The sequence below is a fragment of the Manis pentadactyla genome, chromosome X (genome assembly GCF_030020395.1).
Source record: "Manis pentadactyla isolate mManPen7 chromosome X, mManPen7.hap1, whole genome shotgun sequence".
Lineage (NCBI taxonomy): Eukaryota > Metazoa > Chordata > Mammalia > Pholidota > Manidae > Manis > Manis pentadactyla.
Genome location: NC_080038.1, coordinates 26,459,021 through 26,474,272, shown reverse-complemented (window position 1 = coordinate 26,474,272; position 15,252 = coordinate 26,459,021). Strand labels below are relative to the sequence as shown.

The 15,252-nt window shown below is 34.8% G+C and overlaps 1 protein-coding gene across 1 annotated transcript in view; it reads left to right on the top strand.

Moving 5' to 3' along the window:
- The window catches only part of DMD (dystrophin), a 2,193,636-nt gene that overhangs the window by 837,905 nt on the left and 1,340,479 nt on the right, over positions 1-15,252 (top strand). Inside the window, exons 22-25 of the mRNA XM_036917975.2 lie at positions 5,572-5,717; positions 8,602-8,814; positions 11,464-11,577; positions 12,472-12,627. Coding sequence (XP_036773870.2) covers positions 5,572-5,717; positions 8,602-8,814; positions 11,464-11,577; positions 12,472-12,627 — 629 coding nt within the window. The remainder of the gene's footprint in view (positions 1-5,571; positions 5,718-8,601; positions 8,815-11,463; positions 11,578-12,471; positions 12,628-15,252) is intronic.

Here is a 15,252-nt window from a genome sequence, read left to right as displayed (position 1 = left end):
GGGTCCCTATCCCTTTAAAACTTCCAAAAAGCGCTCGCCAAAACAAAACAGCAAAAAAGCAAAAAAAAATGTTCGCGCGCTTTTCTTATGTCCTCTGTCGCCCAGCCTCCAGTGCCTGCTCACTGTTCTTGCTGCCCTGTTTTTCTAGTATCGAGCGCCCTGCACTCTGGCCCAGATGGCTGGGGCTGGGTGTTCGGCAGTCTTGGGCTCTGTCTCCCTCCCGCTCTGCCTGCTCTTCTCCCGCCCGGAGCTGGGGGGAGGGGCGCTCGGCTCCCACGGGGCCGGGGCTTGTATCTTACCCCCTTCGCGACGCGCTGGGTTCTCTCAGGTGCGGATGTGGTCTGGATATTGTCCTGTGTCCTCTGGTCTTTATTCTAGGAAGGGTTGTCTTTGTTATATTTTCATAGATATATGTTGTTTTGGGAGGAGATTTCCGCTGCTCTACTCACGCCGCCATCTTCCGCCCCTCCCTAATTCTGGAATTTCTTAATGATTGAGTCTCCATCCTAAATTTGTCTCTGAATTCTTCAATATTTTTCTGTACCTCCATGAGCGTGTTTATGATTTTTGTTTTGAACTCTCTTTCAGGAAGATTGTTGAGTTCAGTTTCACTTCGGCCTTTTTCTCGTGTTTGTGAGATTTTGGTTTGAACCAGGTTCCTTTGATGTTTCATATTTGTATGTGGTGCCCTTTAGTGCCCAGAAGCTCTAGTGTTTGGAGCTGCTCATCCCCTGGAGTGATGTTATGGGTTTCTGGGGAGCAACACTGGTGCCTTAGGGGAGAAAAGTGCTACTCGCTGCTTCCTGCCTACATTGCCTGTCTCCAGTGTCAGAGCCAGTGGGCTGAGCACACAGGTGTAAGCCTCTGTGCTTTACATTTGTAGCTGCCATAAGTGAGTCCTCCATCTGGCTGTCCTGATGCCAGGTCAGGGACTTCTGGTTTGCGAGCCAGTGCTGACAGTCCAGCGGGAATGTGCAGCATGCTGCGTATCACAATGGGGGACCTCAGAGCTAAGTAGCCAGCCAGAGGGATAGAGTGCCTATTGCTCCTGAAAATTCCTAACCTTCTGAGCACAGTGTGCCCAGACAACCTTGTCCTCCTATCCCTTTTCCCGATCAGCAAGCTCCATGCAGTCCCCACTCCTTCAGCAGCTCTCTTGCTGCTAGGAAGCCTCTCAGACCACCCACCTTTCCTTTGGCCCAGAGTAGCCGGATGTAGATCCCTGTCCTCCACAAATGGCTGGAATATCAGTCTCTCCACATCTTCTGCCTGTCTTAGCTTTCCAACTCCACTAATCTTCAGAGCACCATGCAATGTAGGTGTGTGCTCCTAAAGCATATCTCCAGGGCTGGATGTTCAGTCCTAGGCTTCCACCCCCTACATGCTCCATTTTTCTTCCTCCTGCCGGTGAGCTGGGGTGGGGGAAGCGCTTGGGTCTCACCAGATCAAGGCTTTGGTACATTACCCTGTTTCGTGAAGTCTGCTCTGTTCTCCAGGAGTATGCAATCTGGCGTAGCCTTCTTTCTTGTTGCTTTTTTATGATTAGTTCTATTAACTACCTTTTCATATTATATGTGGTTTTGGGAGGAGTTCTCTGTCTCACCTCTCATGCCGCCATCTTTAATCCCCGGTCTCAAGCTTATGTATTTTTATTTCCTAAATAGCTGTCACATCCAAAACTCTTTTCAAATTTATTGTTATCATATTAGTTCAGGCCCCTGGGGTTTCTTGCCTGGACTACTACTATATCTTTTTGTATCCATTTGTAACACTGAGAAATACCTATTTTATATTCAGCCAGAATGATTTTTCTTAAGGAAAATCTGACCCCGTCACTTTTTTTGTGTGTGTGTGGAAGGAAGGAAGGCCTTTTGCTTAGTTTGTAGGTACCTCAAGGGCCCTGCTTAATATGGGTGCTGCCTACCTCCAGTCATAGGCCTCATTCATGCTATTTTCTCTCTGCTTCATATTGGCCTTTCATTTCCTGAAGATGACATGGTATTCCCTACCTAGAATCCTGTGTGTACTCTCCAAGAAGCCCTACAATAGTAATTCCTATTCCTTCCTATCTTTGCTCAGAAGTTAATCTTTTAGATCTTCTAGTCTGTATGTAATGTCCTATCATTTACTGTCATAACACTGTATATTTTTCTTTTATAAAATTAATTATAATTCAATTAAAACTATATTAGAATTTTACCTGGTTCCATGAGTAAAGTGTGAAATTAGTGAATTCAAGGACTCTGTTGTCTCCATTATTGCATCCCTAAAAGGTATCATAGAGGCTGAAATATAATTGGCACTCAATAAATTGTTGAAAGAATTGTTTAATAATTGATGTATATATTAAATATAATATAGTAAACATATACATATATTTTTCATATTCATATGTGTGTACACACAGAGATAAGTGTGTACACACACTTTTTTCCTGTCATGGTGCTCATATTTCCTTAGAAACATAAACTAACATTCCTGGTTAAGATATAATAAAAACTGTGACTTTATCAAATTTTCTATTAAAAAATGATAGCCTTTAGAACATGATTTTGTTCTTTTTCAAAAGTCCAGGAGAAAATAAAATGTGTGTATGCATGCACACATGTACATACACATGTGCACACTATTTATAATATGAGGTGCAACATACATTTTCTTTACTGTTTGTTAATTTTTTGCGAGACTAACACATTATACATTTAGAAATGAATTGTGCCAGAAAAATTCAGTGTAATAAAGTCTTCGTCTAAAAACCATGAAGTGAGAAAAGAGAAGGGGGATAAATTATGAGAAAGTAAATGTAAGCAATTCAGAATTTAGAAGGTTCCATGGGAATTAGAAAACTTTAATAGATGGGAGAAGAAGAGATTCTAAATTCTCTAGATAATTTCCTCTTGTTCAGAATCTAGGCTTTTCCAAACACTGTTTTTTTCCTATTTTCCTGGCAAAGACAGAATGTCTTTGCGCTCAAGGTTACACTCTCCATCCTGAAGTTATTCATTCAACAAATATTGATTCCTTGCACAGCACTATACTGGTCAGCAGTAAGCTAAAACCAAGTGCTCTTTGCTCTCATTATGCTTATAATCTAGGGAAAGACACGGCCATTAATCTCATAATCAAACTGGTGTTTTTATAATTATGTGAGATAAGTGCCTGGACAGAAAGTACTAAGGCCAGGGCTCTTTAATTAAATAAAGTAAACTTATCCAGGCTTGGAAGATCAGCAAAGAGTTCCTTGAGAATGTACTGCTTGACACAGATGCTGAAAGATGAGTAAGATTTAACAAGACTAAAGGTAGTAGGTGATGGCTATCTGAGAATCAGAGTCCTGTGTTCCTGGAGTGCAGAGAGAAGAGAGTGATGAAAAATGAGTGTGGAGAGGCAGACAGGCTGGAAAGCCTTTTAGGAGCCATGTTGTAACATGAGAAAAATGAGAGAATATTGATGGGTTTTATGCTGTGATGTAACATCACGAATCAGTTTTTCATTTTCAAAAACTAAGAAGTTAGATTGAAAGGAAACAAAGCACACATAGAGAAATGAAGGAGGATCTTATGTTGTGTGGGCTTTTGCTTGTGCTAACTTACATATGAGATACTAATGACGGTATTTCTTGATAATCTCACAAGTCACCTGTCATTTCTCAGAATAGAGTGGAACTTTGGGTTAGGTCTCAGGAGGAGGCCTTTATATCTTGCCCCTGAATACAAATCAGAAGCAGGTATTCAGAATAAGAACAATTCAGAGATTGAAATGTTTCCCTTTTTGGTAAACAGACCAGAAGGAAGCTAAAGAAGGGAGAGTAAGATCAGGGTCTTTCTTAGGAATGAGATGGGCTTGAGGGGGAGATTAGAGCCCAGTGAGCAACTATTACCGCAGCTCTTCAGTTGTTAAATTTCTCCTGACTGATGCATCTACCCATGGGTAGTAAGGTAACTAGTTCAGAAACTATGGACTTGATCGGTCCTGTTTCAAATCCAGCTCCTTCCCAAAGCTGTCCCCTTTGAAACATTCAGAGCATTTACTCAGGATCTGGATAGCAAGGGAGAAATGTGCCCAAACATTCTGAATCAGAATATAGAATAAGATGCCATATCTAGCAATACCATAAACAGTACCTACATGTAATGGTGGTCTGGACTCTTCAGTACTTTATCAGAGTTTTGAAGAGAACCTGAGACTTTATGTAATGTAAATTATATTTCAAGTTATGCAAATGTATGCATACTTTGTTGACATTTTGTCTAATAGAAAAATAATATATCAAGTCATGATTATTTCATAAGATCTTGCTTGAATTATATTGGCTAATATAGAAAAATTTTATCAACTTTATTGTTTAATAATTTAGAATATTTCAGTGTATATCTTCTTTCTGGACTTGAGAGCTTTTTAGTTTTTGTTGGCCCGTGCTGAAAAGCAATGGGTTCTTTGAATTTATGGCATTTTGATCTAGCTAGCTAGCTAGTCATCTGTCTGTCTATCCATCTATCTATTTCCCTTCTTACCTTCCTCCCTCAATCTATACATAAAAGAATGCTGACTTGAATTTTGGGCAAACTATGATATTAGAACATCTTTGTATAAGTTAACTGTTTTATGCTTCTACCAGCTCATGTTATCTCATCACATTTCAGATAAACTAAGAAAACTGAAAGTCTTTACTTCCTTTCATTTAAGATAGGTACAATTTTAACTGTATAAAAGTATAGGTTGCTATATACAGTATATATACATACATGATTTGAAACTTATGTAAAGCTATATATACAAACACACACATTGTACTTTCCCTAATATATCTTTTTCATTCCCTAATTTGTATGTATTTGACAATGAAAATGTGTGTGTATGTATACACAGGGAAAGTACACTGTTTGCTAGTGGTTTTGACTTTGGAACCATATGAATCTGGTTTGAAATCCAAGCCTTGACATTTCCTAGATGCTTGACTATGAGCAAATTTGTTGGCCTTTTTTTATTGCCTTAGTTTCCTTAACTGTAAACAAGAATAAAATTGTGTATCTTACAGGTTAATTATAAGAATTAAGAATGATAATGTGTGATCATTATTAGTTCCTGTCACATACTAAACACACATAAATTCTTTTATTTTTAGTAAAATAAGATGTGACGTGATGTAATTTGAAATAACTGCTATAGATAATGATACTGTTTTCTCAAAGGCAAATAATGACACAGAAAGAAAGAAGCCTTCAAAGTCTGATATATGTGGACTCTACTTAGTTTCTCCAAGTACCATCTGTGTTAAGTTGGGCAAGTTTACTCAGCCTCTCCATTTCCTCACCAAAAAAATGAACTTAACAGTGCTTGGCTGATACAAGGGTTCAATATAATATATGCATACTTTCTGTCATAATATCAAGCATGTAGTAGCAATTTGTCTTCAACTTTATAATCATATTCTAATCTGTGTTTTAAAGTTTTCACATTTTGTCAATATTTATAATTAATAGTATGATTGCGTTTGCTGACAACTTAGGAAAGTATAATGACAAAGTTTCAAATGGCTAAGTGATTCTCTTTTTTTCCCTTTTGATAAAGTTTTGGACAGTTTGCCTCCCATGCGTTATCAGGAGACCATGAGTACCATCCTGACGTGGATCCAGCAGTCAGAAACCAAGCTTTCTGCACCTCAGGTTACTGTCACTGAGTATGACATCATGGAGCAGAGACTTGGGGAGTTGCAGGTCTGTGAATATTTGTATATCTTAAACAATAAATATTTGTATATCTTAAAGTGCAGATCTCACCTATCAAGCAATCACATTGGTGTAATCTTAAAATAATATTAGCATTAAAGTAATTGTAGCAAGTGTTATAGTTCAGTAGTTGAGAAAAGGAAGGTAAGACTTTAAAAATAGAACATTTTATGCATTTGTGCCTTCTCTTTCCATAAGATAAAAGTCTATCTTTGAAGGTATGATATAGTCCACTTATGAAGTATTTTCTTTCTTGTTTAGTGTGTATTTTCAGACACATTGATTTTATTATAAAAGTTATTTTCCTCCCTTTGCTGATCTGTAGCTCTACTCATATTTCCAAACAGAGTGCTAAAATCAAGTAGTTATAAAATTAGTTTTAATTTAAACGTTAGTCTCACATAATAATGTATTTAGTTATTTTGAGTTCTATTAACTACATTTTTAATAGCTTTCTGTCATGGAATATAAAATATTAATATGGAAATGAAGGAAATAATTAGTAAGAAACTTCAGAATACTCCTCCAAATAATTCTGAAAAGTTTGTGTGGTATATCCAATAGCATTTTATTTTTTAAGACACAAAAACATTCATCAGTTATATTTAGAAGCTGAAATAATAAAGCCAAATTTTGAGAATTAAAATTAAAAAAAGCTAAAACTTTTACTTTGTTATTTTGAGAGTCCTTTTTTGATAATTAAATATTATTTCTTTAAAAAATAATTTTAGAAGTATTTCTTCAAAGAAATCTTTAAACATTGCCTAGTATGTATTGTTCTATTTGGACTATTTCCCTCCACTATAATACCAAAAACCTGTAACTGCTTAATTTTTGTCTTTATGTTGTTTTTTGTCATACTTGGAATGATTCCTAAACTGACTTTGAAGAATGTGTGACTTAACAGAACTATAAACTTAAAGAGAAAATGAATACAGAGGTATAGCAATTAGGGAAGTAGAATAAGCATGCAAGAAATGGTACGTAAATGAGTAGAAGAGTGTATTTCCACTGAAAAAACAGTGAAGAAGGGAACAATTTTTAATAAATGTTATTGAGGAAAAGTATTAACTTAAAAAAATTGAAGTTAGAACCTTGTGTCAAGCATTATACCAAGCCAAAATACTGTATAGATTTAAAAAGTTCAAAATCGTTTAAATAAGCATAAATTTTGGAGAAATTTTTAAGAAAAAAATCTTTAAAAAATATATGATGGGGAAGCACAAAAATCAATGAAAGCAATTGCAGACATTGTAAAAATACCAGAGATAGTTTAAAAGTAAAACAAGACCAAGGAAAATATTTGTCTGGGTAAGGGAGAAAGTTATTAATAAGAAAGTCCCCCAAAAGAGACATATACGACCATTAAACCTATGAGAAATTGTGACCCAAATTGTAAAGGATGTGGTAAAATTTTACAAGATGAGATATCATTTTTCACACTCTAAATTGCAAAAATTGATAATATAAGCACAGGTCTGGCAGCAATGAGCTATATCCTCACTTTCTAGTGGGTATGTAAATTGAATGTAGTTTTACTGAGGAAAGCCTTTAGTACCCTCATAACATACAAAATAATTCATTTAATTGCATATAGGAATCCTATTTCCATGAATTTTCTATGTTATGGAATAATAAAAATGTATTAAAAATGTATATATATGGAGATAGATCATAACATAATTTATGGGAATGGAAAACTAGAAATTAATTTATAGAGCTAATAATGGAAAATTGTTAAGTGAACTACAGAAGCCATTAAAATTTACATTTTTGAAAAATACTGGGTGACATGGGAAAAGGCTCACAATAAAATGCCTAGTTCAAAATGTAGTTATGTGCATGCTAGATATTATCTAAATAATCAAGGGTGACAGTTTAATAAAGTAAAATAAAAGCAAAGTAAATAATATTAAAGTATTACAAAATAGGCATGCATTATACAACCATAAAAGTTATGTGGTTAACATATTTGGGGGATATTATTTATAGGTAACATTATAGAAAAAGGAATAATTGTTATGTGTGTATGTAATGTCAGATAGTATTTAGTTATACATTGGGAAAACTGGGAGTTTATATAAAATCATAATAGTTGTATATAATGCATCTTTTTTTATATTTTTTATGGTGAACCTTTATGACTTCATAACCAGAAAGTAACATTTAAATAAATATTGAGTAGAGGAAACCTAAAGATAGATATTTATTATAAGGGATTTTGCATAGGTTATACAGTATAAATGTAAAACTAACTTCATAAATTCTACCAAAATTACCCTAGAATTTCACTGTAATACTACAAAATGGAACAATGTCTTTTGAAAAACAGGTAATTTTAGTTAACTGATACTAGTAGGTCCTCTATCTGGTAACTCATCTAGAGTTGTGTTATGCCACATGTCAATATGATTCAGTTATATTTTTAGCTAGGGAGGTTAGAAGCTGTCTTACAATTTCTGTACTGTCTTACAATGGCTCAGTACAATTAAGTTAACTCCATTAACTGTATCGTAAATGCAGCTAATTATATACAGACATGATGCAGTAAAAGTAGGTATGCTAAAATTGGTTTAACAAGATACAGTTTTGGATATGTTAGGTATTGTTCATAAAAACAGACACGGAGTTTTAGATAAAATATTCTTGAATAATGTGCAAATTACCATTACGGTAAAAAGTAGAATTTAAACTACCACTCATTGTGTTATAACTGACATTAATTACATCATCTATTTTTTTAGATGTTTGAATTACATAACTTTCATTTTAAGTATTTATAATTTAACTGAAACTCATCAGTGAAACTGCACAATGAAACTTGAGATTCTTCATCCATTAGTATACATGCACTTTCCTCTTTTAATTTGAGGTTTTACAAAACTCTCTGCAAGAGCAACAAAGTGGCCTAAACTATCTCAGCACCACTGTGAAGGAGATGTCAAGGAAAGCACCCTCTGCTATTAGCCAGAAATACCAATCAGAATTTGCAGACACTGAGGAACGCTGGAAGAATCTTTCCTCCCAGCTGGCGGAACACTGCCAAAAACTAGAGGAGCAAATGGCTAAACTCCGAAAAATTCAGGTAATGCAATATTTTACTTTTTATTTATTCATATGTTTCTTTACTTGTTTCTCTCCTAACAATATGTTGTAAAGTTTAAAGGTAAATACATATTTAACTTCCATAGTCCTTCAGACTTGGTGACAAGATCAAAACACACAAATCTTTCTCAAAGGAGTGTAGTTTCTCTATTTCTTATAGGAAAACAGTAACATGTATCACTTACCTGTATAAATTAGACCTATCACCTTCCACAAATCAGCTTCTGCTGACTTAATGGGTTTGAAGAATACCACCATAGTACTAGTCACCAAGGTAAAAATAGTAAACTGACAATTACATTCCAGCCTAAAGTCTGAAATATTTAGTGATATAGGGAATAGCTCTCTTACGGGGTCAATTATTGGGAAGCATGTTAATGCCCGAAAGAATGTTTGACAGCATCATGGCATGGTGGAAAAGCATTCCAACAGGATGCTTCTGGATTTAAATTGCATGTCTACCTACTTAATCGTTTGGTCTTACCTTTTACAAACCAAAAGACTGAGCAGTCTGAAAATACTTGGTAAAGCACAGCATACATATGTACATGTTTCTACATATAAACTAATGTGAACATGCATATGCATGCATACATACATATATACATAAAAACACATTTTTGTGAGTACCAGTGGTAAAAAGGGTATAATTTGAAGGTCCTCACCAATGAGGAGCCTACATTCTAGTGAAGGACAAAGGTAAATGGATTAGTTTCTTATTCCTGCTGTAGCAAATTATAATAAAAATTTTATTATAATAAAATTTATTTATAATAAAATAACCACAAATTTATTCTCTTAAAAACGACACAAATTTATTATCTTATGATTCTGGAGGTCAGAAGTCCAGAACTAGTCTCATTGTGCTAAAATCAAGGTGTAGGCAGGACTGTACCCTTTCTGGAGGCTTTAGGAGAGGATCTATTCCCTTGTCATTTTCAGCCTCTGGAAATGACATGCATTTCTTGGTTCATGTCCCCATCCTCTGTATTCATGGCCAGCAGTATAGCATCTTCCAGTCTCTCTCCCTGACTCTCACATTTCGGGCCCCCTTCTTATAAGGACCCTTGTGATGGCATTATGCCTGGCTGGATAACCCAGGAGAATCTCCCCACCTCAAAATCCTTAACTTAATCTCATCTCCAAAGTCTTTTTTTGCTATGTAAGGTAACATATTCTCAGGTTCAGAGAATGAGGGCATGAACATCTTGGGAGGTCAGCCAACACAGGAAAGAAATTAAACAGTATGGAAAACATTATGACAAAAGGCAGAAAAGAAACCCAACATGAACTGGGGGAAAGGGGTTATGAAATGTTCTTGGAACATGGGTTATCTCTGACAAAATGGAGCTGTATGTTCAATTAACTGGAAGTGGTTCAATGCTGGGGAGACAAAAGGTGTGTTTGGAGATTAATAATATCTGGTTGAAAAGATGGTCTTGAAGTAGATATTGAATATAGCTGGATGCTATGCTTTGGAATATGAATTATAACCTAATGGTGATGGAATTAAAAAAGAATAATAATGTAGAACTGTTCTTGGTAATTTAAAGGGGGAAAGGTGTGACAATATTTGTGTTTTCAAAGCATCACACTGATAAGAGGAAAAAGGAGGGAAGAACAGTACTGACACCAATGTGAAGAATGGAATTGAGTGGCACACGCTTAGGCAGGTACCAAAAAGAGCTAATGGAGTAATCGAGAAGCCAAACAATAAGACCTGGACTAGGACAGTTGTGAGATAGAAAAAGCACAAAACCAGACTTGGGAGATGCCAGGAAGATGATAATGTTGAAACCTGAAGTTAGATTTAGTTGAATGCTTTTAAAAATTATTATTAATCATATCGAGAGGATCAACTTTCTATGAAGCCCCTATTGTCAATAGAAATGTAACTAACAAAGGAGGAAATAGCACCTCTAGACAGCATATTTGAATTACATGGAAATAGAGAAGTTTGAAAATCATACATTTGAAAAGTAGCCAAAAAAACCCCACAAAAGGAGTAGGGGAAACAAAAGACAGTATCTGAAAGAATAATGGGACGTACTTGGCTATTTATAAATGAGAAAACACGGCATTTTCCCCCTGATCATTATTTCAAGGTGGGAAGGCAAATAAGAAAGGAAAAGTTTTCTCTTTAAAGATGACAAATTCTTGGCTGAAAGTTCCCAACTGGAGGGACTATTTAAACTGTCAACTGTAGAAAACAATTTGTGGAAGTTCAGGTTTAGGGAGACTATAAAGATACCATTACATTGAGTTTATTGTTCCTAGTTTGTTTTATGTACTGTAAGGGCACATTGTTAGTATTATCATGAGTTGTTTTGTAACTTAAAATTTCTCTGGAGGGGGATATGATTTAATGCTCTCAAGAGTACCATCATAAAACCACATTTGGTAGTAATTTTTTATTTTTAACAATAGCAGACTTCATACACCAGTGCTCATACAACAGATCATAAAAATGCAGTCTTAGTAAAAATATTCTTTTCCTGAAGAGCTACTTAGAGACATCCTTCAAACATGGAAATTGTTCCTGGGTTTATGTTCAAACATACCTCTGTGATGAATTATGTTAAGAGAAATCAGCACCCTAATAATGCTTAAAATGGGTTTCTGATTCCAGAACCACATAAAAACCCTGAAGAAATGGATGGCTGAAGTTGATGTTTTCCTGAAGGAGGAATGGCCTGCCCTTGGGGATTCAGAAATTCTAAAAAAGCAGCTGAAACAGTGCAGGGTAAGATTTTTATGACTCCTCTCTTTGAAGACTTTCATGTGGAAGTAGTTATTTGTTTGTATCAGTGGTTCTCAACTGGGGCAGTTTTGTTCCCCTAGGGGGCATTTAGCAATGTCTGGAGATGTTTTTGTTTGTCACAGTTTAGAGTAGGGTAGGCTGGGTAGAGGCCAGGGATGTTTCTAAATGTCCTACAGTGCACAGAACAGCCCCCCCCAGCCACAACTAAGAATTACCCAGTCCAAAATGATGGTTGTGCAAAGGCTGAGAAACTGGCTTAAATAAATGAGAACCAAAAAGAACATTAGCTTTTACTCTATCCTCATTTTATAAGATTTTATAATATAAAATACAGTTTGATCTAAAGGTAAAGAATCCTTTGTGCTACTTGATAGATCTTATTACAGATGATTACTCATATTATATTGCTCTCTCTATGTACATTACACTGTACTAGAATATTGCACAGTATGGACTTTAAAAATAATATTCATTATACCATTGTCACACAGCAGGAAGAAAATAGCTCTTTAAAGAATTCTCTTTGCAAATACAAAAAAAAAAAATTCCACCTTACAAATAACCTTAACACCCATCATGCTATAAACAATTGCTGTGACAGCCTACATTTGAAAACCAAATCCTTTCAAAAATAGTAATGTATAAAGCCCATCATTTTCACATGTTTTTCTAACAAGGATTATTAAATTTATTTGCTTTTGTATCTAATCTAAGTAGAATACAGATAATTCCCTACTTCAGTCATACCGTAAAAACCACTGACCATATTTTGCAGCCTGAGACGTGTGTAGTATCATGATTCCTAATTATGTGTTTTCTATGTTTCATATCTAATATGTTGTGGTAATGCTAACTTAAATTCAATTATTTCCTTAGCTTTTAGTCAATGATATTCAGACAATTCAGCCCAGTCTAAACAGTGTCAATGAAGGGGCACAGAAGATAAAGAATGAAGCAGAGCCCGAGTTTGCTTTGAGACTTGAGACAGAACTCAGAGAGCTTAACACTCAGTGGGATCACATATGCAGACAGGTATGTACAGTCTCCTACACTGTGGCTTGCCTCTATTTAATTAAGATTTCTGAATATATTCTTCCACCATTGCCCTTTTTAAGTTTAGTCTCTGAGTATGTCAATGCTTTAAGCATGGTTAATTCAAACTAGCCTTTGTCTAGCATATAAAATATTTGCATAGTGGATACATATATATATTGAATAGTATATATTCATCTTACTTGGGTCTTAAGATAACCTTCTTGAATACAACTGTCACATTGAAGAATAAAGTCCTATTCTTAGGCATTATTTTCTTTGAACATATTCTCCAATGCATAACATTATAATAGCAATTGGATTAACAAAAGATTCTTTGTACTTGTATAGTTGATACAGAAATAAAATGGATGAGAAATATATGTGTATGCACAAAGATGATAAATAATTTTCACTTCTGATTGCTAAGTGAAAGTTTCTTCAGTATATTTTTTTTCAAAAAAATGAATTAAGATTGGGAGATAGTTGAGAATAGCTCAGTGAAAAAAAAGCACGAAGTAACTGCACTGATATCTGAGCTCCCCAGTTTTAGATAGCAAAATGTTTTATAGATATATATTTTCAATTTTAAGATTAAATTTTGGAAAAGTAAATATTGTATACACAAGTAGTGTATATCTAATCCTTCTTGTTCAAAAAAAGATGACATTTTGACCTAAAGCAGTGATTATTTATCAATATACTAATGCCTTTTCTGAAGCTAATGAGAGGTTTCATTTTACGGTGTATTAAAGGTAGTAAGTCTTTAGTTCTTTCTAAGTAGACTTTCAAAGGTAAAAAGAAGTCATGCCAAAAGGCAAACATTAAATTTGAAAAACAAAAGAATTGAGAAAAGTAAATGAGAAGGCAAGTCATCCAGCTAATACTGCCATTGACAAATGCTCAGTGGTTCCCTTAACTCACAGATGGGATACCCCTGGGTCAGCTAGTTTGCATTCATTTCCTGGAGTAAGCCAGTTGTGGAAGGGATTTTCAGGAACAAAATATTACTTAGATAATAGATTATAGCACTGATGTTTTCCTGAGGCCAGTATGAAAGGTAGTTGTTTGTTGAATGTCTTTAATGGATGAATAGAAAGGAAAACACCAGTTTATTTAGAGCAAGGAGAAAATAACAACAAAAAGTTTATATAAAGTCAACAATATTACTGAAAGCTCAAGGTTTGTACATGTTAGAGAGGTGCTATTTTTCAAGCATTTGAATTCTTAAAATTTCTTTGCTTAAGACCTTATGTTTGCTACAAAATGTACCAAGAATTTGTTGTTCAAGAGAAGTGTTACAAACGCATTAGCTTTCTGCATAACAAACATTCCATAGAACCCAGCCATGTTCTCATCCTGTCCTAGAATATTTTACATCTCTCTGGTTCTCCTTGAAATATCACACTGCCCATGCTCTGACTTTATCAACAAACTGTCAAGGGCAGGCCATTCCTCCTTTGGGAAAACATCAACTTCAGCCATCCATTTCTTCAAGGTTTTTATGTGGTTCTGGAATCAGAAACCCATTTTAAGAATTATTAGGGTGCTAATTTTTCTTAACACAATTCATCACAGAGGTATGTCTGAACAAAACCCAGGAACAATTTCCATGTTTGAATGAGGTCTCTAAGTAGCTCTTCGGAAAAAAAAATATTTTTACTCAGACTGCTTTTTTATGATCTATTGTATGAGCACTGGTGTATGCAGTCTGCTATTGTTAAAAAAAAAAAAATTACTACCAAATGTGGCTTTATGATGGTAATACTTGAGAACATTAAATCATATCCTTTCAAACCTAGTGTTTGAAAGAATGGAATCATAGTCAGTAAGAGAAGGAATATAGTGCAGTAAAGGCATGGAAGCCAAGTTTGGATGTTGGGATCAATTCAGAGCTCCAGAGAGAAGAATGGCAACCAAATGTAAATCTATGTACTAGAGAAATGGTGAAAAGTAGAAAGCTTTCCCTCTAAGATCAGGAACAACATAAGCGTACCTGTTCTCAGCCATCCTTTTCAAATAGTATTGGAAACCCTATTCAGAGCAAATAGGAAAGAAAAATAAATAAAAGACATCCAAATCGAAAGGAAAAAGTAAAATTGTATCTGCGGATGATATGATCTTATATATAGAAAATCCTGAAGACTACACCAAAAAAACTATTAAAACTAATAAATTAAAGTTGCAGAATACAAAATCAGTGTACCAAACTATACAGAAATCAGTTGTGTTTCTATAAACTAACAACAGAATATCTGAAAAAGAAATAAAACAATAGCATTTACAATAATATAAAAACAGTAAAAGTGTTGGGAATATGTTTAAGGAGGCTAAAGATCTGTACACTGAAAACTAAGACTTTGATGAAATAAATTAAAGAAAATACAAATAAATGAAAAGATATCCTGTGTTTATGCATCAGAAAAATTACTATAAAATGCGAATATTACCCAAAGCCATCTAGAGAGTCAATGTAATCCCTATCAAAATTCTAATGGCCCTTTTAACAGAAATAGGAAAAACTCCTAAAATTTATGTGGAACCTCAAAAGACCCCAGATAGCCAAAGGAGTCCTAAGAAAAAACAAAGCCAGAGGCATCACACTTCTAATTTCAAGCTATATTA